The following is a 27,154-nucleotide window of genomic DNA, read 5'->3' as shown; positions in this document are numbered from 1 at the left end:
TTCTATGAGAGGCTGAGCAAATGGTCTCTATTCCCTCTGGAGTTCAGAAAAATGAGAGGCAATGTCAGTGAAATGCACAGGATTCTGAAGGGCCTTGATAGAGTAAATACAAGGGAATGCAAAACAAAGGGAGCACAGTCTCAGGATTAAGGGACTGATCATTTAGGATGGAGGGGAAATTATTTCAAAGGATTGTGACTCTTTGGAATTCTCCATGCTATTAGAAAAGGAGATCCAGTATTTTGATAGTGACCTTGAAGGAACAGTGATATAGTTCCAAATCAGGATGGCACATGACTTGGAGGGGAAATTAGGAGTGGGGATGGAGGGGCATTCCATGCATCTGTGGCCTTGCCCTTCTTGGCAGCAGAGGTCATGGGTTTGGGAAGCATGACTGAGGCCCTCATTAGGGTGCCTCTCTTTCATTTATAACTTGGAATGTTTGAGCACTGTGCAAAGGAAATTCTACCACCCACTACTCTTTCTCCTTACAGTTGAATAAAAAATGACCCCCCCCACTACCTTGGGGGAAAAAAACAATGCAAGTGGCGACCCAAATAGTTTAGCAATTCAGCACTCAAGTCCCTTTCATTGAAATTTTTATATATATCCATTTCTGGTTAATAAAGAAATTAAATGCTGTTATCTTTAGTCATTAAAATGTCCTTTCATTTCAAATTGTAAAAAAGAGGCTGGTAGATTGATCAATTTTAATAAAATTATTGGCTTGTTATCTTTAAGTCACATTTAATCAATAAAATATATTTCAACTCAGCAGTTCATTTGTGCCTCAGATACAGGTGAATTTTTTTTAGATATGTAATTACAACTGTTTAATGCATGAGCTGCTTTCTAAGCGTGAATTATTCCACAACATCACATTTCAACTGGCATTTCACTCTTCTGTCAAAGAGGTTTTTCTGGGTTTCAGTACAAGGTCTTTGACAAATGGTGTTAATTCTTGCAGTTCCTTTCGAATTGTCTCTACATCACATTCACTCTCTTTCTCAATGCTGTTGCATTCACCCAGGTCATCATCTCCTTGGCCTCCTTTTTTGTGTTGACCTACGAGTTGCTTCACTACTAGACCTTGGTACTTCTGTAGGAGTTTGTACTGATCCTGAGAAAAAGAACGAGATCCAACTTAAACAATTCATGTTACCAGCTTCAGCTATTTTTTCCAACTGTACACCCAAGATGTTCTTTATGTGGTCATGGATTTTAATACAAGAGTATTCTCATCTAAAAATTATATAACACATTGTGGGCAAGGTTTTAAACTATTTTTAAAGCTGTGTCATAAGAAAAAACAGGGTGAACGATCCACATACCTTTGGGGTTGAATTAATCAAAATATTTTTCTACCTCCCAGGTACCAATGGGGTGTGCTCTATGACTGCTGCAGACTTTGAATCAACAATGAAAGCCCTCAGGTTGGAACTCAGTGTGGAACCATTGTGGCACTAGTTTCTAAATCTATTGCGTCCCATAAATCGGCACAAGAGATAAATAATGGATCCGAAAGATCGGCAATGATGCTGAAATTCATTCCATCCGTGTTGTGCCTGACATGAATTTATGGTAACCATTTAAAGATGCAGAAAAGTTCCACCAAGGAGAGCCAAGAAGATCCTTTTAATTCTTTAAAGCAAGGTGATACAACTTAAGTATCCAATGGCTCTTAGTCATTTATGCTACTTCAATATTAATTTCCCTAAAATTATGAGGAGCCATGGAATGAGAAAAGCTATTTGGACTTAGCAAGCATGCTCGCTGGATAATCCTGCACAATACATATAAATACTCATTGCTCTCTAAAAATTAACAAGCATTATAAACAGTCATCCAGCATTTGATGTTAAGAACTATTAGGAAAATTGGCACTGATCTAATAAATGACATGGTTTATATTTTTATTTAAAAACAGGTACACAGCATTTGATTTTGTTTACTAAAAATAAATGGTTTATTTTAACACCAAACAGTCGTGTTAAGGTTGCACGTTACCTCAGGAATCTTGGTGGCGAGGAAAGTTATAACCTGTGGTACACATCTGCCAGGTGCATGAAGCATGTGGTGTGTTGACAACTGGAACAGCAGAACCGATGTCAGATGCAAAAGGAGCGCCGGATCCTCAGTGCCCCTAACTTGCTCAAGTAATGCCTGTCTGTGCTGGAAAATGACTTGCCTAAGACACAAGAGCATGTTGGATAACAGTCAGCCAACGTGTACAAAGTCATTTTAAGACACAGATAAGTACAGAACTAATAGAATTATTAAGAAGATAGGTGAAAGGGCATGTTGTGATGAGGATATTGTGATACTGCAACAAGATACAGATAGATTGGGTGAAATTCTGGCAAATGGAATTTAATGTGAGGAAGTATGAGGTCATGCACTTCTGTAAGAGGAATTAAAAAGCAGATTATTGTCTAAATGGAGAGAGACTGCAGATGAATGAAGTACAGAGGGATTTAGGTGTAGTAATACAGGAATCACAAAAAGCTAGCAAGGCAGATCCAACAAGTGACTAAGAAGGTAAATGGCATTTAGGCCTTTATTGCAAAGGGGTTGAAGTTTAGAAATTGAGAGATTTCGATGCAATTGTACAGGTTGACGGTAAGGCCTCAGCTGGAAAACCACGTGCAGTTTTGGCCCCCTTACATTAAAAAAGGGATGTAGAAAAATTGGAGGCAATCCAAAGGAGATTCACCATTCTAATTCCTGGGATGAGAGAGCTGTCCTATTAAGAGATACTAAAGTCTGTGTCTGCATTCCTTGGAGTTTAGGAGAGTGAGGGGTGACCTTATTCAAACATACAAGATCCTGAGGGAGATTGACAGGTTAGACGGTGAGATGTTTTCACTAGTGAGAGAGTCTCAAACAAGGGGACATAGCTACAAGACAAAGAGCCAGTTATTTAAAACTAAGGCGCATAAAAATTCCATCTCGCAGAGGGTAGTGAATCTCTGGAATTATCTGCCCCAAAGGGTAGTGGAGGCTGAATCATTAAAAATATTTAAAGTGGCAGTAGATAAATATTGATAGATCGAGGAACAGAGGGCTATGGGGAAATGACATAAGAAAGGAGTCGAGGCTGGCACAGATCAGCCATGATTGCATTTAACAGCAGGGCCTTGTACACAGCTCCAACGACATATGCAAAGCTCAACATAATCCAGGGCAAAGTAGCCCACTTGATTGGCGCTTGTCTCCTACCTCAAACAACCACTGCCTCTACCACTGGCGCACAGTGGGAGCAGATACAAGATACAACTTATGAAGATTCCTTCAAGAGCATCTTCACCCCTACCAGTTAGAACAGCAAAGGCAATGGACACCAACACTTAGACTCTGCTCTAAGTCACACGTCATTCTCATTTGGAGATGTACTATTGTTCTTCACTGCCGTTGGGTCAAAACCCTGGGAACCATCTGCCCCCACCCTCTCCAACAGCATTGTAGGTGGACTTACACCATATGGACTGTATGGGGGTTCAAGAAGTTGTCTCACCACTAGCTTTCACAGGCAATTAGAGAAGGACAATAAATGTTACTCGTTAGCTCACATTTCAATATTGAACAAAAATTTAAAAAATTAGATCGGCACTGAAATTGTACTGCTGTGGAAAAACCCAATTTATAAGCAACATAATTCAATGGTAATACTGGAGAAATACAACCCTTACTATTCCAACAAGTGTAGTGATCTGAAATGTTAACTGTCTCTCTCCACAGACGCAGCTAGAATGCTGAGCATTTCCTGCATATAATTTTCTATTATATCTCAGACTTCCAGCACCTACAGCTTTTTGACCTTGTCGAAGAATATTTGGAAAGATTGAGAAATTGCAAAACGATTACCCTCTGAAATGAACTATCTCATAGCAATTCAAATGTCTGTTAAAGCTATGTTACTCATCATATCAGAATCTGTAAAACAAAAGAAGATTTGGAAATAAAAACAGGAAATACTCAGCAAGTCTGGCACCATCTAGGAGACAGGATCAGAATTAATGTTTCAGGGCAATGTTCTTTTGCCAGAATAATCAGTTACCTGTATGAAGATTGTCTGGAATCACAATAACATTAACTATGATAGCTGAAGATTCACTTCTTAATTTACATTTTCTAGTTCTTACTGAGTTTTACCTTTCTTTCTTTTTATCTCCCTTTTTGAGCATAATTCCACAGACTTCTGCCACACCATCCAATATAGTAAGGAACTCTTCAATGCTCTTGGTGGAAAACAAAGAAAAGCAGCCAATTAATCAAAAATTCCCCTACACTCAATGAGAAAGTTTCTTCAAGAGTTAATCCTGTTTTAAATACATTACCTTACCCCCAGTTGCTTCTGGATGTTGATGTTTCACCATGTGCAAGCGCAGGTTTAAGATTACTGAGCTGGGTCTAACTTTCTCAATATGCACAAAGTTAATAGGGGAGCATTTGCTGTCCTCTTGATCTATAACTAAAGGTATGGAATATGTCTGCCACACCATTTAACATTATCGATTGCTCTGCATTGGTTCAGAAATCTTCCGTTACTAGAGATATAGAAGACCTGGTTAGGAAGAAACGAGAGGCGTATGTCAGGTCTAAGCAGCTGGGAACGGACAGAGCGTTGGAGGAATACAGAGAGAGTAGGAGGGATCTGAAACAGGGAGTTAGGAGAGCACAGAGGGGGCATGAGATGGCTTTGGCAGGTAGGGTTAAGGAGAATCCAAAGGCGTTTAAGAACAAAAGGGTGGCTAGGGGTAAAATTGGTCATCTCAGGGACAGATGTGGGGAATTGTGCTTAGGGGGAGATCCTGAATGAATACTTTGAGTTGGTATTCACGAAGGACAGGGGCTTGATGTCTGGTACGGTCATTGAGGGAGCGGTAGACCAATTGAAAGATCTATCGATTACGAGGGAAGTGTTAGGGCTTTTAGATGGCATTAAAACCGATCAATCTCCGGGGCCCGATTGCATTTATCCTAGGCTGCTTAGAGGGGCGAGGGATGAGATTGCTGGGCCTCTGACGCGAATCTTTGTCTCTTCTTTGGACACAGGTGAGGTCCCAGAGGACTGGAGGATAGCGAACGTGGTACCGTTGTTTAAAAAGGGTAGGAGGGATAGCCCAGGTAACTATAGGCCGGTGAGCTTAACGTCAGTGGTAGGTAAGTTGATGGAGAGGATTCTTAGGGATAGGATGTATGCGCACTTAGAGCGTTGCGATCTGATTAAGGATACGCAGCATAGCTTTGTCAAGGGGAAGTCTTGCCTTACGAATCTGGTAGAATTCTTTGAGGTGACAGAAACAGTCCACGAAGGACGAGCCGTTGATGTCGTCTATATGGATTTCAGTAAGGCGTTTGACAAAGTCCCTCACGGTAGGTTGGTACAGAAGATTAAAGCTCATGAGATATGTGGTCAGGTATCTGGATGGGTAGAGAACTGGCTTGCAAAGAGGAGTCAGAGAGTAGTACTGGAGGGGTCTTTTTCTAGCTGGAGGTCTGTCACTAGTGGTGTGCCGCAGGGCTTGGTACTGGGACCTCTTCTCTTTGTAGTGTATATAAATGATTTGGAAGAGGGAGTAGGTGGTGTGATCAGCAAATTTGCTGATGACACCAAGATGGCTGGATTGGCAGGCAGTGAGGAGCAGTGTCCGGCAATACAGCGGGATATTGATTGGCTGGTTGATTGGGCAGATACACGGCAAATGGAGTTTAATCCGGGTAAATGTGAGGTGATGCATTTTGGCTGGAATAAGGTAGGGGGGAGTTATATGGTAAAGGGTAAGCCCGTAAGGAGTATAGAATCGCAGCGAGACCTGGGGGTGCAAGTGCACAAGTCTTTGAAGGTGGCAGTGCAAGTGGAGAGTGTGGTGAAGAAAGCCTATGGTATGTTAGCCTTTATAGGAAGGGGTATAGAATATAAGAGCTAGAGTCTAATGTTGCAGTTGTACAGAACGTTGATTAGGCCGCATTTGGAGTACTGCGTTCAGTTCTGGTCGCCTTACTACCAGAAGGACGTGGAGACTCTGGAGAGAGTGCAGAGGGGGTTTACCAGGATGTTGCCTGGTATGGAAGGACTGGGGTATGAGGAAAGATTGAAGAAATTGGGGCTCTTTTCCCTTGAAAGACGCCGACTGAGGGGGATCTAATAGAGGTATATAAGATTAAGGGTATAGATAAACAGAGGTAAGCTATTTCCTCTGATAGAGACATGTAGGACAAGGGGCCATGGACTTAAGGTGAGGGGGGAGAGGTACAACACAGATATTAGAGGGAGGTTTTTCCACTCAGAGGGTAGTGGGGGTATGGAATGCTCTGCCAAGTAAGGTGGTGGAGGCAAACACGCTAGAGTCATTTAAGAGTAACTTAGGCACATGACTGGGTTGGAGATGGGTGGATATAGGAGATTGTTTTAAATAAGGGTCATTAGCATTGGGGCGTCCCTGGTAATGTAAATAGGTATGGTATGATAATAATGTTTTTTCTCTTTTCATTCACAGGTTTTAAGTCGGTCCACCTCGTGTCCAACGAGGGGCATACATGCGATGGGTCGTACTGGGGCTGCTCTTGGTTGTTCGAGATTGGCCTAGTACTTCATGTCATTAGTGTGTGCCTAAACTGGACAAGATACTGGGCAAGACGACAGCTCAGTGACTATCGCTGATTGCTGTGCAGACACATGGATCTGGGCCGGTGTCTGTGGGAGTTTGCGCATTCTCCCCATGCTTGCGTGGGTTTTCTCCGGGTGCTCCGGTTTCCTCCCACATCCCAAAGATGTGCTTTTAGGCTGATTGGCAGGACTAAATTGTCCCTAATTCAGTTTCCCTCAATCTGGATGGCCATAAAATATTATGATGTGGGAATGCCGGCGTTGGACTGGCGTAAACACAGTAAAAAGTCTGACACCACCAGGTTTTAGTCCAACCGATTTATTTGATAATACTCACAAGCTTTCGAGGGGACTGCCTCTTCGTCAGGTGAATGGAGAGTTCTGGCCTCAGACAGAGCATATAAAGCACAGACAGTTTAGAGATTACTGATTAAAATGCGAATCCTTACACCTAACCTGCTGTTCAAGACCTGAAGTGGCTGACAATGTGAGTGGAAGGAGCACTGATCACAGGTTACAGAGATGTGTATTGTCTCCAGACAGTACAGTAAGTGAGGTTTTGCAAACCCAGGCAAGTCACGGGGGTTACAGATAGTGCGACATGAACCCAAGATCCCTGTTGAGACCGTCCTCTTCCGCACACATGAGGACGGTCTCAACAGGGATCTTGGGTTCATGTCGCACTATCTGTAACCCCCGTGACTTGCCTGGGTTTGCAAAACCTCACTTACTGTACTGTCTGGAGACAATACACATCTCTGTAACCTGTGATCAGTGCTCCTTCCACTCACATTGTCAGCCACTTCAGGTCTTGAACAGCAGGTTAGGTGTAAGGATTCGCATTTTAATCAGTAATCTCTAAACTGTCTGTGCTTTATATGCTCTGTCTGAGGCCAGAACTCTCCATTCACCTGACGAAGAGGCAGTCCCCTCGAAAGCTTGTGAGTATTATCAAATAAATCGGTTGGACTAAAACCTGGTGGTGTCAGACTTTTTACTGCATAAAATATTAGACAGGGGTTGTGGGTGGAGAGGGGGACTGGTGGTGTTGAGATGGCAGCGCGAGCTCGTTGGGCCAAAGCGCCTGTTTCCCGGGCTGATTTTGTTCTTTGTAAAAGCTTTAAAGTTTATTCATTAGTACCACAAGTAGGCTTACATTAATATTGCAATGAAGTTATGTGAAAATCCCCTAGTTGCCGCACATTTAAATACACAGAGGAAGAATTTTAGCTTGGCCAATGCATCTAACCAGCATGGCTTTTGGACTGTGGGAGGAAACCAGAGCACCTGGAGAAAACCCATGCAGACATGGGGAGAACATGCAGACCCTGCACAGACAATGACCCATGCCAGGAATTGAACCCGGGTCCCTGGTGCTGTGAGGCAGCAGTGCTACCCACTGTGCCATCATGCAGCCCATCTTCTTTGTGAACATTTTGTTGTTTGCCCTCTAAAATAACTTGCAGATTGGGTGCTGGAGATAGCCTCAATCAGGATCAACCCTGAAACATTGTCCTCTTAGAAATCTGCTTAACTGTCATTGACAGTTTTACTACTTTATAATTTTGAGGCTTTTCACTTAGTGATCACAATATCGAAAGTGATAAGTTTCAACCTTGGTTTAAAGAAGTTTAGACTTCTTACCCAGTGACTTGAGTAGAAATTTGTTGCGATTTTGGACCAGACATTAGTGCTGTGCAAGTGGCAACATCAAATCAAGTGGGCACAACAAGGAATTGAAATTGGTCAGAAAGCCTATTTTCATTATACAGGCAGGCTATCATCATTACTAGTGCCATCAATTATTGCTCTTCTAAAGGGAGTGAGAATATCAGATGCCCTTGAGACTATTTAAAAGCAGCCAACATTTCTTAAAGGGGGTTACGTTTGACTGTAGATAATCGTTACTGTATGTTTCTAACCACAAAAGGAGAAAAGATAGTACAAAGCTCCCCTGGTTCTAGGAAACTACTCTGGCGATATTGGTAGTGAAGTCCAGAAGGAATGTTCTCTTCCCACTAGGCAGCATAAAGGCATTTAGGCAAGCTGCTCAGCTTCAGTTAACACACCACAGACTTGACTACAATTCTAGAAGAACTTTCGTGACTTGACCAGAATTGCTGAGGCAAGATTTCCATCACAGATCTCTCATTACTTTGTTTCAGCACTTTCAAACCTTCCCTTGTCCTAGGGTTAACCATCTTCAGCTGCTTCATCAATGACCTTCCTTCCATCATAAGGTCAGAAGTACGGATGTTTGCTAATGATTGCACAATGTTCTGCTCAACTCAACCCCTCAGATAGTGAAGTAGTCTATGTCCAACATTCTACTCATGTCCAAATGAACCAAGCTGTGGACAATATCCAGACTTAAGCTGACAAGTGGCAAGTAACCACACACATGCAAGGCAATCATCATCTCCAAAAGAGGGGATCTATCACTCCTTCACATTCAATGATAGTACCATCGCCAAATTCCCCCATTATCAACATCCTGAGGATTACCTTCGACCAGAAACTTAATCAGACTAGCCATATAAATACTGTGGCTACAAGAGCAGGTCAGAGGCTAGGAATCCTCCAGTGAGTAACTCACCTCCTGACTCCCCAAGGACTGCCCATCATCTACAAGGCACAAGTCAGAATAATCTTCCCTTGTCTGGATGAGTACAGGGAATACCACAACCTGAAGATTCCCTCCCAGGTTACTCACCATCCTGACTTGGAAATACATCACTGTTCCTTCACTGTTGGGTCAAAATTCTGGAACTCCATCCCTAATATCATTGTGGGTGTACCTACACCTCAGGGACTGTAGCAATTCAAGAAATCACCTCATCACCACCTTCTCAAAGGCAACTAGGGATGAGTAATAAATGCTGGCCTTGCCAGCAACATCCACACCCCGTAAATGAATAAAATGTAAATAAAACCTTCACTCTCCTCCAATTACCGGAGCACACCTCACTTTACCACATCTAATGCCAAACTTTATCTGCTCACTATTTCTGCCTCCACCAACCTTCACACACTAGCACCACAATACAAGTTTGAAGTGCATATCCTCAAAGCATCTTGCTAAGCCTGCACCAGGAATTTCCATTCTTTCTTGTAGGACAAGCTCACAAACACCAACAGGGAGCAGGTGAGGAAAAGTGGAGCGAGCGTGCCTCAACCAGCTCTCACCAGTCGAGAAGGATGGTGTGCAGATTATGGGAGTCAATTGAGTTAGGATGCAGTACGGCTTGGGGTTGCATCCTACAGGGTTCATACTCTTTGCTCACTGAAATCTCACACTCAATATGCAATACAAACTATTGTTGCTTTCAGCAGATACTTGCGTGTCTCCGTTTATTCTTGACATCAAGTGCTAATCCTTAGCCCTCTCTTTGCCTTCAGGTGAAGCAACCCGGAGGACTAAGCATTCAGATGGAAGACAACCTCTAATTTAACCATAACCTGACAAGGACTACCTCAGAGTCTGGCACCACATATTCCTTACTGGATATGCTGGAAAGTTTTGCGCTGGGAGAATCAACGAGAATTAGTATAAAAGGAGCATGAGCAGGGAATTGGACAGTTGTAGAAGCAGCTTATTAGAGGGAGAGCTTACATTCCAACCTTACTATAAAAGGGTGATCTCAACAGTGTAGCTTATATTAAAAGTTGATTCTTAGCTATTAGGAACTTCGAACTGCACTGGTCAGCTTGCACACAAATGACATTTGACAGGCAGGAGGGATTTTTACATTTTTACCTCTGTTAGTCAAGGTTAATTGTACTTTACTGAACAATAACTGAAAAGTCAAAACTTACTTTGCCATTCAGTGCATTATGGAGCTTCGAGAGGGGATCTCTGGTTTCCTCGGGTAGTTTTGCCAAGATTTTCAATCTAAGCTGAACATTTGAAAAAAATTAGAATTCCCACAATTTTTTTTAAAACCAAAAGCCTGCATTTGCGCAAAGAATACATATAAACCGATATATCAAGAAATGCTTCACTTGCAAACACTACTTTCAAACAACCATCTTGGAACTACCAGGTGAAGCCATAGTGAGGTAAAACACACACTATAGTTGGCTAAAAATCAATAATGCTGGAGAATATAAGCCATCTTCCCTTCCTACATTAATAATCACACATGATTTGCAAACCATGTGCTGCTCAATTATTTAATCTTTGTGCTTCAGCCCAAAATATACAATCACACAATCTTCACACCTTCGACCCAGGGTTATCTCGAAAAAAACAAGGCCTTTTTACGTTGTGGATTGAAAACAACTTGAAAGCTACAGCTGCAAACACCATAATCACAGACAAATCACCACAGCTGATGATGATGATGAAACAACATGTCATGAGGGATATTTAAACTCTTCTCCACAAACAGTAACTCAGCTCTCCATACCTCAGCCGTTATTGTAGTGTAGTTTTCTACTGCCATCATCAAATCCCCAGCCAGGAAGTTGAAAAGAAGATTGGAAATATCGGTGCACATTGTCTTCAATAAATGTTTTCCTAGTTGAATGTGCGTGTCATCTAAAATATCCAAAAATATTATTTGCTTGTGTGACATAATTATCAAAGGGAACACCATTAGTCAGATGTGATTATCAAGCATATGTTGACTCATTGCCTACTGTGATGTGCTGAGAATTTGTCAAACAGCTGCACTTCCTGGATGCACAGTGTAATGGTCACTACACTAATACATAATAAACATTTGCTGTAAAAAGGCTGTTGATGAGGTTTACAGTTAGTGAAATGCCAAGTACACAGATAAGCTTGATCCATAAATACATTCAATCCCATAAAGATCACAAATCATTGCGGCTGTATACAAAAGCTAGACTTCTGAAAGAGGAAAGAACGAAATCCTCAGACCATCTGGCAGCACATTTTGGCGAAGAACAGAATTAATGTGCTAAATTTCCAAATCGTGATTGGATTATTTCTGGGTCCCAACCCCGTAGTGTTTTCTTGAAATGTAAATGTCCTAATTGGACTAAAGGGGAGCTCAGCACCCAATTAGTGGTGCCAAGCATCATCAGGATGAAGAAATTGCCTGGAGTGTGCAAGACTGTAGCCATGACGGAGCCAAATGCAAGCGAAAGTACACAATTCAGAGTAAGATCCACCAGCTCCAGCAACTGTTCAATGTTAAAAAAGCTAATTAACATTTGTCTGCTTTGAAGCAGAAAGCTGTGCACTAATGTGCATCAGAACTTTCAGTTTGGTGACTTCAGCTTTCAAAATTGCATTCCCACTATACCAGATTACAAGTTCCTCAAGGAGCTTAATGAGATTTTAATCGGAAATGAGCAAGTTCCCTGATCCCTCCCACTGTCTGAAAACTGCATTCCGGGGATAGTAGTTCGCTCTGGGAATGTGACTATAGCATCAAGCACACATCCCTTCCTGATCCCACTAGTAATCAAAAATCCTGGCCAACATGTGTCAGTTTGATGACCTTCTGCCTGAACTGTAAAGAGTTGTAACACATTTTAGAGTATAAGGTTGAGAAATACGAGTGGGGGAAGTGAGGGTGGGAAGAACAACAAAGTCTGTGATATGGTGGAAGGCAGGAGAGATTGAATGACAAAGATGATGATTTTGTAAAGCAAAAGGGGATGCGGTGCACTGTATACTTCTCTCCAGTCTGAAAAGCAACCATTCACTAACTCTGTATTCACACAACTACAACCCCTTTAATCCCATGAGTTTCAATTTTGTTAACAAGTCTAGTTTCAATGGGATAAAGGGGAATCAGACAAGGATAAAATGGAACAAAGATTGACAGGAAAATGTGTCAATCACAAAGGAAGATCTTTAAAGACGAATTTTCAGATACAGGTTAGGTACATTTCAACAAGGGGAAAGGTAAACTGGATGGAAGATAGTGCTCCTCAGATGTCAGGGAGGTACAGAATAGGTGAAACAAAAATAAGATGGATATCAAGTGAATTCTTTCAAGCAAGACCAGGCTGATTACAATAGATTCAGAGATGAAATTAAGAGGAAATTATGACTGCTGGAGAAATATGGGAATAGAATGGCAGTTAACATAAAAAGTAAACCAAAGTTCTTCTACCAGTGTGTGATTACTATTTGGGTAATTAAGAGGTGGGGTGGAGCCTTTTTGGCACAATGTTGAGGGGCAGGGCAAGGCTAGAATATCTGATGAGTACAGAATACTCCTAAAGAACATGTGGATAAAATATCATATTGGCAGAGGCAGTAGGAACAATGGATGGGGTAAAGATTGATGTAAAGATGATACGAAGAAGGCTGGCTATGCTTTTAGGTCCCAATGGCTTGCATCCCAGTTTGCTAAAGGAAGTGAAAGTGGGTGGCGCAGTGGCAAGCACTGCTGCCTCTTGACGTCAGGGATCCGGGTTTGATTCCCAGCTTGGGTCACTGTATGGAGTTTGCACATTCTCCACATGTCTGCGTCAGTTTCCTCCCACATTCTCAACAACGTGCTAGTTAGATGGACTGACCCAAATAGGTGCTGGACATGGTGACTAGGGGAATTTCACAGTAACTTCATTGTAGTGTTAATGTAAGCCTTGCTTGTGACTAATAAATAAATTTTTTAAAAGTTAAAGAAGAGTGGAGATATGAGAAGAGCATGTCATAATCCTCCAACCTTCCCTAATACAGGGGAGCTGCCAGTGGGTTAGAAAGTGGCAAATGTAACAATTTCATTGAAGACATTCCTAGTAACTATAGGCCAGTCAGTTTAGCATCAGTGGTGGGTAAAATTAAAACAAAACAAGCAGGAAAAAACAAACAACACGCACTTGGAGACAGTCGAATTAATTAAGAATAAGCACAGATTTGTTACAGGCAAAAGGCATGTAAAAGACATACTGTGCTTCACTAACCTAATTGATTTTTTGATGAAATATCAGACAGTTGATGAAAGGAAAGCAATAGACTTTGTTTAGATGAATTTCAACAAATCCTTCGAAAAGTATCATATAAAAGGTTGATGAACAAAAATTGAGGTCCACATAACAGGCAAGTCAGAGTCAATGTAGATAAAACAACTGGCTGAAGGACAAAAAAAATTGCAAATTAACTGCAATAAAAAGATTGTTTTACAGACTGGAAGATGGTAAGCAAATGGCGTTCCAGGTTCTATGCTCGGATCACTTATTTTTGCAAATGACGTGGATATTGAAATAGAGTAAAATTTCAAAATTCACTTACAATCTAATACTTGGAGGTAGGGTAGACAGTGATGATGATACCAATCGACTGCAAACAGGACTATACAATAGACTACCAGAATGGACTGGCAGTTGGAAATTAATAGAGAAGTATGAGATGATACATTTTGGTAGAAAATCACCAAGAGGCAATATAATCTAAATGTTCCAAACAGTATGCAGGAACAGCTTAAAGGTTTATTTAAAAAGTTTGAAAGTTCATGTATTTATTGTCACAAGTAGGCTTACACTAAGACTGCATGAAGTTACTGTGAAAATCGAATGATCTAGAGTGTACGCATTGGTCTTTGAAGGGGGCAGGGCATATTAAAAGAACAGTTAACGAATCTTAGACTTCATAGAGGTATTATGTATAAAAGAAAAGAAAGTATGCTCAATCTTTATAAAGTTCCGGTCAGGTAATAACTATAGCATAGCACCTCGTGCTGGTCACCACACTTTAGCAGAGATGCCAGGGAGGTGCAGAGAGGGGTTACAATTGAAGTTGCAGGGATGATGGACTTTAGCTACAAGGTTAGGTTGAAGCAAGTGTTTTCTTCCCTCCTTACAGCAAAGGAGATTGTGGGGAGATCTAATAGTGGTGTGCAAGATTATGAAATGTTTTGATAAGGTGGACACAGGTTTAATGCCTTGGACAAGAGCTATAGGGGAATGTGTGCAAAGACCTTTCCATGCAGTGGTAGTGACCTGGAACTCAGGGCATTGGAAGTGGAAACGATGAATGATTCACAAATATGCACTTGAAAGAAATAAACTTACAGGCCATGTGAATAGAATGGGGAATGGAACTGTTTGGATTGCTCTAGAGACAGCATGGACTCAATGGGCTGAATGGCCTCTTTCTGTGCCATAATGAAGGTGAACCCAAGTCCATTTTGTGCCCTTAGTCAAAAGCTTTTTGTACATCCATATACACACTATTAACTGCACCACTCACATCAACTGTCTCCATTAATTTGTGTCACATTATCAAAAGGGTTTGTTAGATAGCAATCGAACAAATTCCCTGACAATTTTTAGTTTCTCTTATCTGAAGTTGCTGAGACCAATCACGGTTCCAACTCTAGATCTGCCCGAGGTCAATTTTTTCCACCAAGTGTCCCTTTTTTTAAGGTGTATTCTCCTTCCTCGCTTAATAGCCGATATCCATTCATGTTCTAGCACTCTGATGACTTGCAGCTTCTCTCTTGTCTGGCCTGGGATGTTTTTATAATGTACCTTTGTATTCTCCCAGTTCTAGGTATAAGATTGAGATTCAGGAAGTGCTACCTCTGAACAGATCAGAATAACAAGGCCATGCTTCCCAATGGACTATGCTGCTGTGAAAAAGGCAGATGCGATAGAAGTGTTTTTGACAGAATATGAAACATACCAATCAGAAAAAGGAAATGTTTTGATAAAAATCTATCAATAAATATTACAAAAACCAATGACATTTTCATTTTCCCAAAGATTCAATCCTAAAAGTCTGAGCAGACTCAAGGAACTTTTGGTACTGGTTGAGTTGACCATTGAGGTTCCAACAATGGAAGAAGAGTATAAAAGTAGGGAGGCGCTGTCGCAGATGGATAGGACATTGGTAAGACCGCAGCTGGAATACTGCACATAATTTTGGTCCCCTTACGTGAGGAAGTATGTAAATGCATTACAGGCAGTTCAGAGAAGGTTCACTACATTGATTCCAGGGATGAAGGACTTGTCTACCGAAGAGAGATTGAGTAGTTTAGGTCTCTATTCGCTGGAGTTTAGAAGAATAAGAGATCTAATTGAGGTGTGCAAGATGCTAAAGGGGATTAAATAGGGTAGATGTAGACCAAATTTCCTTTGTTGAACATTCTAGAATGAAAGGTTTTAGGGTGGGGGTAGCAGATTTAAAACAGAAATGATGAGGAATCACTCCACTCAAAGGGTTGTAAATCTGTGGAATTCTCTATCCCAGAGTGCAGTGGATGCCAGAACATTAAACAAATTTAAGGAGATGGATAGGTTTTTAATTAGCAGAGGGATGAAGGGAAACAGGCAGGAAGGTGGAGATAAGGCTAAGATGAGATCAGCCAAGATCGTATTGAATGGCAGAGCAGGCTTGAGGGGCTGAATTGCCTACTCCTGATCCTAGTTCTTATATAACATGCACTGTGACCGAGAAGTCACCACACATTATCGAAATGTTACTCTATTAAGTGTGCATTCTAATATTTGTTGTACTATAAATACCATAAAGTGAAATAAAGTCATAAATTTTGCTTTGTATTGCCTTTTATCCACGCTTTCTCTGAACTAAATGTTAGTTATTTGCTAATCCTTCCCCCATCTTCTTGACGGAGAGATATTAAGAGTCATATAAGAACAAACACATAATAACAGCTTGCATTTCTACAGCACCCCGAATGCCGGAAGACATTCCAAAGACCTTCAGAGGAGCATAATCAATCAAAACGTGGTAGTCAGACAAAAAGATATTAGATCAGAGGAACTGGAGGGATCGGTGGGGTTGGGTGGATATAGTTTGTGCAGAAAGTGGCAAAGGTGATAGGACAGGTTAACATTGCAGTTAATCAAGCATTTGGTATCCTGGGATTTATAAATGGGAAACAGGGTATGAAAGTCAGGAAGTAATGCCAAACCTAACATAAAGAGCTTGAGAGTGGGTCTAACTGAATTGCTCTTTGATAACGTTAACATAGACTTGATAGACCAAACAATCTTTGTGTTCTACTATCTATTCTATAAGTATGCATTTCCCCAAGTGTGGCCTCCAGCGTGTTCCCCATATTTCATTGCCCCACTATTGCAGCAGTGGGTCAGATCATAAGCTGAGAAATTCTCACCCTAAATCTCTCTCAACCTCAAAGACCCAGTCTATCTCTCCGTTAAAAAGAAACAGTTTTCTCTTTTGGGGAAATGCATAACAAGTGTGCATAATCTGTATGGGAAATCTTGCCCCAGTAGACCATGCATGTTAGGTCAACTTAAACTTTTAAAAAGAATCAATTTTTGTTAGGCAAGTGGTTTCAGGGGTAGGGAGCGAAGGTGGATAAAAGAAGATACAAACTAGACAGCACCTAATTGAATGGTGCAACTGACTCGAGGGTGGAAAAATCCTGTGCTTCACTTCCATTTTACCTCCTTTATGATTTTACTTCATTCCATCCACTTGTTTTCACATGCTTCTATCAGCCTACATTCCAAACAGGTAACCCACACCTCCCCAAAGTTAGTCCACATTCTGGTTTTTCAAATAAGGAAACTGGACATGGGCTTGCACCAGGATCCAACACAATTTTTACTTACCATCATGGACAGCGGAAGGAGACAACCTGATTTTCGCTGACCCATGTTGTGTTGTTGCAGCAAATATCAGGATTGCTGTTTAAAATACTTCATTGACAACTTGTGCAATAAGGTAATGCAATGGAAGTACATCACCATCAAGCTGCAGGGAACTCAGCTGAAAACACATTTCATTCACAGCATTAACAGAATGGAGTTTTTACCTGGAAAGAGCTTGGCTCCTTTCTCGAACAGTCTCACATTGTTATGAAAGTTTGAGACCTCCTCCTGCAGTTCCTTCACAGTCTTTTTCCTACTGACACCCGAGGCAGAGGTGGCAGTGGACACGAACACCGAATGCAACACTTCCTGATAGCTTTTATTCAAAGGTCTGTTAAAAGAAAAAAATTCTAAATCTCTTCCTTTGTAGGCTCATACTTTAAAATTGTGTTTGTGTTCCTGAAAATTAATACTTGGAGAAAAATAGGTCCCATAGAATCAAATTAAAATTGCAGTTAGGTTTGGCAGGACCTTCTTTATGGGGGAAAATAATCATACTCTGCAATTGCTAAATTTCCAAACCAGTAAATGAGATTACTTCTCTATAAGTTTTAAAATTATAAGTGATTTTCTATTTACAATACCTAAGATTCAGCTTTCTGAACCTCCCATTCCCCACAGATCCTTCCCTTTCTTGAGCTTCTGATTTACAGCCTCTCCCTGTGCCCAAATTACCCTCTCATTGAACCTCCCACTTCCTGACTCATCCTGTCACCACTTCCCTCTCCTGAATACGGGTTCCCATTCAGATCCTGGAGAACCAGGGTTGTGAACACGTGGCTCCCCTATGGTACAAAAGTGCAGGGTTGGGCTATTATAACCCATGATTTTTTTTTCCAAATGCTTTCACTCGCCGCTTCCCTCTCCTGAATCCTGGCTGTGAGCGAGGGCTCTGGGCATAAGCAGTGACACAGTAAGAAATCTCACAACACCAGGTTAAAGTCCAACAGGTTTATTTGGTAGCAATAGCCGCTAGCTTTCAGAGCTTCGTCAGGAGAGTGGGAGTTCTGTTCACAAACAGGGCATACAAAGACACAAACTCATCTTACAAAATAATGATTGGAAAGCAAGTCTTCACAGGTAATCAAGTCTTAAAAGGTACAGCTATGGGGACCAAATTCGCACTTCAATATGCCAACATCTTCATGTGCAGGTTTGAACAAGACATCTTCACTGCACAGGATCTTCAACCGATGCTATACACTAGATACATCAATGACATTTTCTTCCTTTGGACTCAGGATGAACAATCACTGAAACAACTATATGATGACATCAAAAGTTCCATCCCACCATCAGACTCACCACGGACTACTCTCTGGAATTGGCTGCATTCTTCGACACATACATCTCTATTAAGGATGGTCACCTCAGCAGCTCACTGTATCGCAAGCCCACGGATAACCTCGTGATGCTTCACTTCTCCAGCTTCCACTCTAAACACGTTAAAGAAGCCATCCTCTACAGACAAGCCCTCCGTATACACAGGATCTGCTCAGATGAGGAAGATCACAACAGACCCTTCCAGGTGCTTAAAGATGCTCTCAAAAGAACAGGATACGATGCTCGACTCATCGATGGACAGTTCCGACATGCCACAGCGAGAAACCGCACTGACCTCCTCAGAAGACAAACATGGGACATGGTGGTCAGAGTACACTTTGTCGTCCAGTACTTCCCCAGAGCGGAGAAGCTACATCATCTTCCCTGGAGCCTTCAGCATGTCATTAATGAAGAGGAACATCTTGCCAAGGCCATCCCCACACCCCCACTTCTTGCCTTCAAACAACCACACAACCTCAAACAGGCCATTGCCCACAGCAAACTACCCAGTCTTCAGGAGAACAGTGACCATGACACCATACAATCCTGCAACAACAACCTCTGCAAGACGTGCCAGATTATCGACATGGATGCCATCATCTCATGTGAGAACACCCTCCACCAGGTACACGGTACATATTCTTGCAACTTGGCCAACCTTGTCTACCTGATACGCTGCAGGAAAGGATGTCCAAGGCATGGTACACTGGGCAGACAATGCAGATGCTACAACAACGGATGAATGAACACCGTTCGACAATCACCAGGCAGTGTTCTCTTCCTGTTGGGGAACACTTTAGTCACGCGCATTAGGCCTCTGACCTTTAGGTAAGTGTTCTCCTAGGCGGCCTTCACGACACACAACATAGAGTCACTGAGCGGAGACCGATAGCCAAGTTCTGCACACAACAACGGCCTCAACTGGGATCTTGGGTTCATGTCACACTATCTGTAACCCCCCCCGACTTGCCTGGGCTTGCAAAATCTCTGTCTGTCTGGAGACAATATGCATCTCTTTAACCTGTGCTTAATGCTCTGTCCACTTACACTGTCTGTACCTTTCAGACTTGATTACCTGTAAAGATTCGCATTCCAATTATTATTTTGTAAATTGAGTTGTGTCTTTATACCCCTGTTTGTGAATAGAACTCCCATCACCTGATGAAAGGGCAGCGCTCTGAAAGCTAGTGGCTTTTGCTACCAAATAAACCTGTTGGGCTTTAACCTGGTGTTGAGACTTCTTGCTGTGTTTACCCCAGTCCAACACTGGCATCTCCACATCATAAGCAGTGAGGCAGGAGCAGCCGAGAGTTATAGAGGTTTATTGCATGGAAACAAGCCCTTCAGTCCAACTTGTCCATGCCACCCAGTTTTTACTGTTAAGCTTGTCCCAATTTAGCCCATATCCCTCTGTACCTATCTTACCCATGTAACTGACTAAATGCTTTTTAAAAGACAAAATTGTATCCACCTTTACTACTGCCTCTTGTAGCTTGCTCCAGACACTTACCACCCAGAGTGAAAATACTGCCCGTTTGGACCCTTCTACTTCTCTCACTTCTCACCTTAAATGTATGCCCTCCAGTTTTAGACTCACCCAACTTTGGGGAAAGATGTGTACTGTCTACCTGATCTATGCCTCATTATTTTATAGATCTCTATAAAATCACCCTTAAGCCCCCGACGCTCCAGGGAAAAAAGTCCCAGTCTTTCAAGCCTCTCCTTATAATTCAAACCATCAAGTCCTGGTAGCATACTAGTAAATCTTTTCTACACTCTTTCTAGTTTAATAATATCCTTTATATAATAGGGTGACCGGAACTGTACACAGTGTTCCAAGTGTGGCCTTACCAATGTCTTATACAATTTCAACAATACAGCCCAACTCCTGAATTAAAAGTTCTGAAATGAAACCAAGTATGCCGAAAGCTTTCTTCACCACCCTGTTCACTTGCGACTCCACTTTCAAGGAGCTATCAACCTGTATTGCTAGATTGCTTTGTTCTTTAATTTTCCCCAACACCCTACCATTAACTAAGTAGGTCCTGCCCTGATCTGATCCACCAAAATGCATCACCTCATATTTATCAAAATTAAACTCCATCTGCCATTCATCAGCCCTCTGGCCCAATTGATCAAGATCCCATTGCAATCCTAGATAACCTTTTTCACTGTCCACAATGCCACTAACCTTGGTATCATCTGCAAACTTACTAACCCTGAGCAATAAATTCTGATCCAAATCATTAATGTAACTAACAAACAGTGGACCCAGCATGATCTCTCAGGCACATCACTGGTCACAGGCCTCCAGTTTGAAAAGCGATCCTCTACAACCACTCTCTACCTTCTGTCATCAAGCCAATTTTGTATCAATTTAGATACCTCACCCTGGATCCTGAGATTTAACCTCATGCAACAACTACCATGTGATATCTTGTCAAAGAATTTGCTAAAGTCCATGTCGACAACTTCAACTGCACTGCCCTCCTCTACCTTCTTGATGACCCCTTTCGAACACTCGATCAAATTCATGAAACATGATTTTCCTCTCACAAAGCCATGCTTACTGTCCCTAATCAGTCCTTGTTCCTCTAAATGCCTGTAGATCCTTTCTCTCAGAATACCTTCTAACAACTTACCCACTAAGATGTGAGACTCTACGACCTGAATTCCCAGGCTTTTCCCTACAGCCCTTCTTAAATAAAAGCACAACATTTGCTACCCTCCAGTCTTCAGGCACCTCATCTGTGGCTATCGATGCTACCCTAATGCTACTAAAGATGATAACTTTACATTTATCCACATTATACTGCATCTGCCATGCACATGCCCACATACTCAGCCTGTCCAAATTATGCTGAAGCATCTCTGCATCCTCTTCACAGCTCAACCTCCCACCCAAATTTGTATCATCTCCAAATGTGGACATAATACATTTAGCTCCGTTGCCCAAATTATTAATGTATAATGTAAACAGGTAGGGTCTTAGCTCAGATTCCTGCAATACCGATTAGTCACTACCTGCCAATCAGAAAAAGATCCATTCATTCCAAACTCTCTGCTTTCAGTCTGCTAACCAGCTTTCAATCCATCACAAGACACTACATGCAAACCCACCTGCTTTAACTTTACATAGTAAGCTGCATTAAAGAACATTACAGTTATCTCAGGTTTTAGCTAGATCTTTCGAATGCAGGATCTGCCTTAAGAAAGGAGTTGGCTTGATACTTGGGGTTGAAAGCTTTCTTCAGAACCCAATACTGGGAATCAAATATTTTTCTTTAACATTGACCCTATTAACCAAATCCTGAGGTTGCCAGGCCCAACCTGTTTTATGGACATTATCTTTAATTCCAGGCCTGGTCTGTAGGTTTTTTTGTGTTTTTCAAATTATCCTCACTTCTCCCTCGAGTTGTCTCCCATTGCTGGTACACATTCATTATTTCTTTCTTTCGGAATAGCTGAGAATTAAAGGATTTTAAATTCTAGCATTTGGAGGACAGCTAGAGGTAAAGAGGGTGGGCACCGTGGTTAGCACAGCCAGTGACCCGAGTTCAATTCCAGCCTTGGGTATGGAATCAGTGTGGAATTTGCACATTCTCCCCACGTCTACATGGGTTTCCTCCAGATGCTCTGGTTTCCTCCCAGAGTCCAAAGATGTGCAGGTTAAGTGGTTTGGCCACGTTAAATTGCCCCTTAGTGTCCCAAGATGTGTAGATTGGGGGAATAGTGGGGTAAATATATGAGGATAGGGTTGGGATGCTCTTTCAGTGAGTTGGTGCAGACCTGATGGGCCAAATGGCTTTCTTCTGCATTGCAGGGATTCTATGATTCCTTTGGTGTAATTTGTACTTTGAATTTCCATTTTTAACTAAGACTGCAGTGTCTTTTTAATAGAGAAAGAAAAATTCAATAAATATCTAGCTAATGTTCAAGTGGTTATGCATTTTGTACATTAGATTCAATCAGGGAAGGAGAACACAATGACTGATGAATTAGGCTGAAGTGTCAACTCCTTGTATGTATGCAGTAAGATCATCTGTCTTCATAAGCCCTTGGGAACACACAGCATATAATTATAGTGATATCTGAAGGTATCAGTGAACATTTATGTTTGTGCGAAAAACAAATCTGGCACTGCCCACCAAATGCACTTCTATAAATTAGAAACATTTTGCATTTCATTAAGATATCAAAAATTAAACTCCTTCAGTTAGCAGTTCTATTGCATAACCTACTCCTTCTCAGCTTGCATCTCCTTTACACTTTTTTTAATGTAAATGTTCCACTATGGTTATAAATAATGATACATTATAAATATTAAACACACTATTTAATGAACAGCAGGTGAGATCTTTCAGTGTCTTGGTGAATATTTATTCTTCACCCAAAATCACGCAAGATTAAAATAAGCAAAACATTGTGGATGCTGGAATCTGAAACAAGAACACAGAATGCTGGAAAAACTCAGCAGGTCTGCCAGCATCCACTAGGAGAGAGACAGAGTTAATGTTTCAAATCCTTAGACTTTTCACAGATCTGCACCTTAATGTGGTCACCTGTACGTTGGGGAGATTAAACACAGACTGTGTGACTGCTTTGCAGAACACCTTCGCTCAGTCTGCAACCATGAACCTTCCTGTTACATGCCATTTTAAATCAGCACCTTGCTCTCATACCCTTAAGTCCACCCTTGGCTTTCTGAAATGGGATAAGAAGTCTAACAACACCAGGTTTAAGTCCAACCGATTTATTTGATAGTAAACTCACAAGCTTTCGGGGTTTGCCCCTTCATCAGGCGAATGGAGTGTTCTGGCCTCAGACAGAACATACAAAGCACAGACAGTTTACAGATTACTGATTAGAATGCAAATCTTTACACCTAACCTGCTATTCAAGTCTTAAAGATGCCGACAATGTGAGTGGAAGGAGCATTAAGCACAGGTTAAAGAGATGTGTATTGTCTCCAGACAGTACAGTAAGTGAGGTTTTACAAACCCAGGCAAGTCATGGGGGTTACAGATAGTGCGACATGAACCCAAGATCCCTGTTGAGACCGTCATGTGTGCGGAACTTGGCTATCAGTCTCTGCTCAGCGACTCTGCGCTTTCGTGTGTCGTGAAGGCTGCCTTGGAGAATGCTTACCTGAAGGTCAGAGGCCGAATGCCTGTGACCGCTGAAGTGTTCGCCAACAAGAAGGGAACGGTCTTGCCTGGTGATTGTCGAGCGATGTTCACTCATCCGCTGTCGCTGCATTTGCATGGTCTCCCCAACGTACATGCTTCGAGACATCCTTTCCTGCTGCGTATTAGGTAGACAACGTTGGCCGAGTTGCAAGATATGTACCGTGCACCCGGTGGATGGTATTCTCACGTGTGACGATGTCATCTATGTCGATGATTTGGCATGTCTTGCAGAGTTTGCTGTGGCAAGGTTGTGTGGTATTGTGGTCACTGTTCTCCTGAAGGCTGGGTAGTCTGCTGCGAACAATGGTCTGTTTGAGGTTGTGCATTTGTCTGAAGGCAAGAAGTGGGGGTGTGGGGATGGCCCTGGCGAGATGTTCATCTTCATCAATGATATGTTGAAGACTCCGGAGAAGATGCCGTAGCTTCTCCGCTCCGGGGAAGTACTGGACGACGAAGGGTACTCTGTCCACCATGTCCCGTGTATGTCTTCTGAGGAGGTTGGTGCGGTTCTTCGCTGTGGTGCATCGGAACTGTCGATCGATGAGTTGAGCGCCATATCCTGTTCTTATGAGGGCACCTTTCAGCATGTGGAGGTGTCCGTCATGATCCTCCTCATCTGAGCAGATCCTGTGTGTACGGAGGGCTTGTCCATCGGGGATGGCTTCTTTAACGTGTTTAGGGTGGAAGCTGGAGAAGCGGAGCATTGTGGGGTTGTCTGTGGGCTTGCGGTACAGTGAGGTGGTGAGGTGACGAGGTGACCGTCCTTGAGCGGAGAAGCTATGACATCTTCTCTGGAGTCTTCAACATATCATTGAAGAAGACCAACATCTCGCCAGGGCCATCCCCACACCCCCACTTCTTGCCTTCAAACAACCGCACAACCTCAAACAGACGGTTTCGCAGCACGGTTTCGTTGAGGGGAAGTCGTGTCTGACGAATTTATTGGAGTTCTATGAGGATGTGTCTAGGGCGGTGGATAGAGGAGACCTGGTGGATGTGGTGTTTCTTGATTTTCAGAAGGCGTTTGATAAGGTGCCGCACAAAAGGTTATTACAGGTTAGGGGGCATGGAGTTGGGGGTAGGGTGTTAGCGTGGATAGGGGATTGGCTGTCAAATAGGAGGCAGAGAATGGGGGTCAATGGATGCTATTCGGATTGGCGGTTGGTGAATAGTGGAGTGCCCCAGGGATCGGTGTTGGGGCCTCAGCTATTTACCATTTATATGGATGATCTGGAGGAGGGAACTGAGTGTATGGTGTCGAAATTTGCTGATGACACAAAGATTGGTGGAACGGCAAATTGTGTGGAGGGTGTGGAAAGTCTGCAGAAGGATCTAGATAGGCTGGGCGAATGGGCCAGAAACTGGCAAATGGAATTTAATGTCAGCAAGTGTGAAGTTGTCCACTTTGGTAGGAAAAATGGTAGGAAGGACTATTACTTACATGGCGAAAAACTGCAGCATGCAACGGTGCAGAGGGACCTCAGGGTCCTTGCACATGAGTCGCAAAAACCCAACCTGCAGGTGCAGCAGGTGGTCAGGAAGGCTAATGGGATGCTGGCCTTCATAGTGAGGGGGATTGAATATAAAAGTAGGGAGGTCTTGCTGCAACTGTACAGGGCACTGGTGAGGCCGCAGCTGGGGTACTGTGTGCAGCTTTGGTCGCCGCACTTACGCAAGGATATTTTGGCCTTGGAGGGAGTGCAGAGGATGTTTACTAGGCTGATACTGGAGTTGAGGGGGTTGAACTATGAGGAGAGGCTGAATAAACTAGGCTTGTACTCGTTAGAGTTTAGAAGAATGGGGGAGATCTCATTGAGACATAAGATGATGAATGGGATGGATAGGATAGAGGTGGAGAGGCTCTTCCTGCTCAGAAAGGACAGTAGGACTAGAAGACACAGCCTCAAGATAAAGGGGGGGTGGTTTAGAATGGAGTTGAGGAGGAATTTCTTCACTCAAAGGGTGGTGAATCTCTGGAATTCTCTGCCCGTTGAAGTGGTGGAGGCTGCCTTGCTAAATATATTTAAGACGTGGGTTGATAGGTTTTTGATAGGCAAGGGGATTAGGGGTTATGGGGAGAGGGTGGGAAAGTGGAACTGAGCCACGACAGATCAGCCATGATCTTACTGAATGGCGGGGCAGGCTCGAAGGGCTAGATGGCCTACTCCTGCTCCTATTTCTTATGTTCTTATGTTACGTAGACCATTGTTCGCAGCAAACTACCCAGCCTTCAGGAGAACAGTGACCACAACATCTCAGAACCCTGCCATAGCAACCTCTGCAAGACATGCCGGATCATCGATACGGATGACATCATCACACGTGAGATCATCCACCAAGTACATAGTACATATTCTTGCAACTTGGCCAACATTGTCTACCTAATACACTTCAGGAAAGAATGTCCCAAAGCATGGTACATTGGGGAGACCATGCAGACACTAAGACAACGGATGAATGAACATCGCTTGACAATCACCAGGCAAGACTGTTCCCTTCCTGTTGGCGAACACTTCAGCGGTCACGGGCATTCGGCCTCTGACCTTTGGGTAAGCATTCTCCAAGGCGGCCTTCACGACACACGAAAGCTCAGAATCGCTGAGCAGAGACTGATAGCCAAGTTCTGCACACGAGGACGGTCTCAACAGGGATCTCGGGTTCATGTCGCACTATCTGTAACCCCCATGACTTGCCTGGGTTTGCAAAACCTCACTTAACTGTACTGTCTGGAGACAATACACATCTATTTAACCTGTGCTTAATGCTCCTTCCACTCACATTGTCGGCCTCCTTAAGACTTGAATAGCAAGTTAGTTGTAAAGACTGGCATTCTAATCAGTAATCTGTAAACTGTCTGTGCTGTTATATGCTCTGTCTGAGGCCAGAACACTCCATTCACCTGACGGAGGGGCAAACCCCAGAAGCTTGTGAGTTTACTATCAAATAAATCGGTTGGACTTAAACCTGGTGTTGTCAGATTTCTTACTGTGTTTACTCCAGTCCAACGCCAGCATCTCCACATCTTTTCTGAAATGGTTCAGCGGAGCCCGGTGGAAGCTGGAGGAACAGCAGCTCATTTTCTGGCTGGACCCACTGCAGCCCTCTGAATTCAATGTTGAGTTCAGCAACTTTAGATTTTGATCTTGCACCTCCATTTTAAATCCCCCCTTTTAAATATTCCATACATGTACTGCCTCAATACAAACCTCAACACAATTCTCAACACAGGCTGTTACTCATTCTTAAAGTTGCTACTGTTTGATCAGCTTCTTCAGTACTAACATATTCTCCCTCCCTTCAATTTTGATAAGCAGTCTAAGGACTCTAAACTTTAACTCTGTTTCTCTCCTAATAGACGCTGGCAGATTTGAGCTTTTCCAGTGTCCTCTGTGCTTGCATCACTCAAGTTAATTTGGTCATTTATTTCATTGCTGTTTGTGGAATACAAGAGTCATAGAATCCCTAC

At 42.6% G+C, this 27,154-nt stretch overlaps 1 protein-coding gene across 2 annotated transcripts in view; it reads right to left on the bottom strand.

Annotated features, from left to right (window-relative positions):
• Nucleotides 1-695: 695 nt before the first annotated feature.
• Nucleotides 696-27,154, bottom strand: part of ufl1 (UFM1-specific ligase 1) — a 56,217-nt gene continuing 29,758 nt past the window's right edge. For both annotated transcript variants that reach the window (XM_080192645.1, XM_080192646.1), the window contains exons 14-19: nt 17,341-17,507; nt 11,020-11,150; nt 10,427-10,507; nt 4,153-4,238; nt 2,008-2,188; nt 696-1,120 (exon numbers count right to left, since the gene is read on the bottom strand). In XM_080192645.1, coding sequence (XP_080048771.1) covers nt 896-1,120; nt 2,008-2,188; nt 4,153-4,238; nt 10,427-10,507; nt 11,020-11,150; nt 17,341-17,507 — 871 coding nt within the window. In that variant the 3' untranslated portion in view covers nt 696-895. The remainder of the gene's footprint in view (nt 1,121-2,007; nt 2,189-4,152; nt 4,239-10,426; nt 10,508-11,019; nt 11,151-17,340; nt 17,508-27,154) is intronic.

Source organism: Carcharhinus amblyrhynchos, chromosome 7, assembly GCF_965287045.1.
Source record: "Carcharhinus amblyrhynchos chromosome 7, sCarAmb.v2.hapA, whole genome shotgun sequence".
In the NCBI taxonomy this organism is placed as follows: domain Eukaryota; kingdom Metazoa; phylum Chordata; class Chondrichthyes; order Carcharhiniformes; family Carcharhinidae; genus Carcharhinus; species Carcharhinus amblyrhynchos.
Note: the sequence above shows the minus strand (reverse complement) of the source record. Positions and strands in the feature narration are given on the sequence as shown.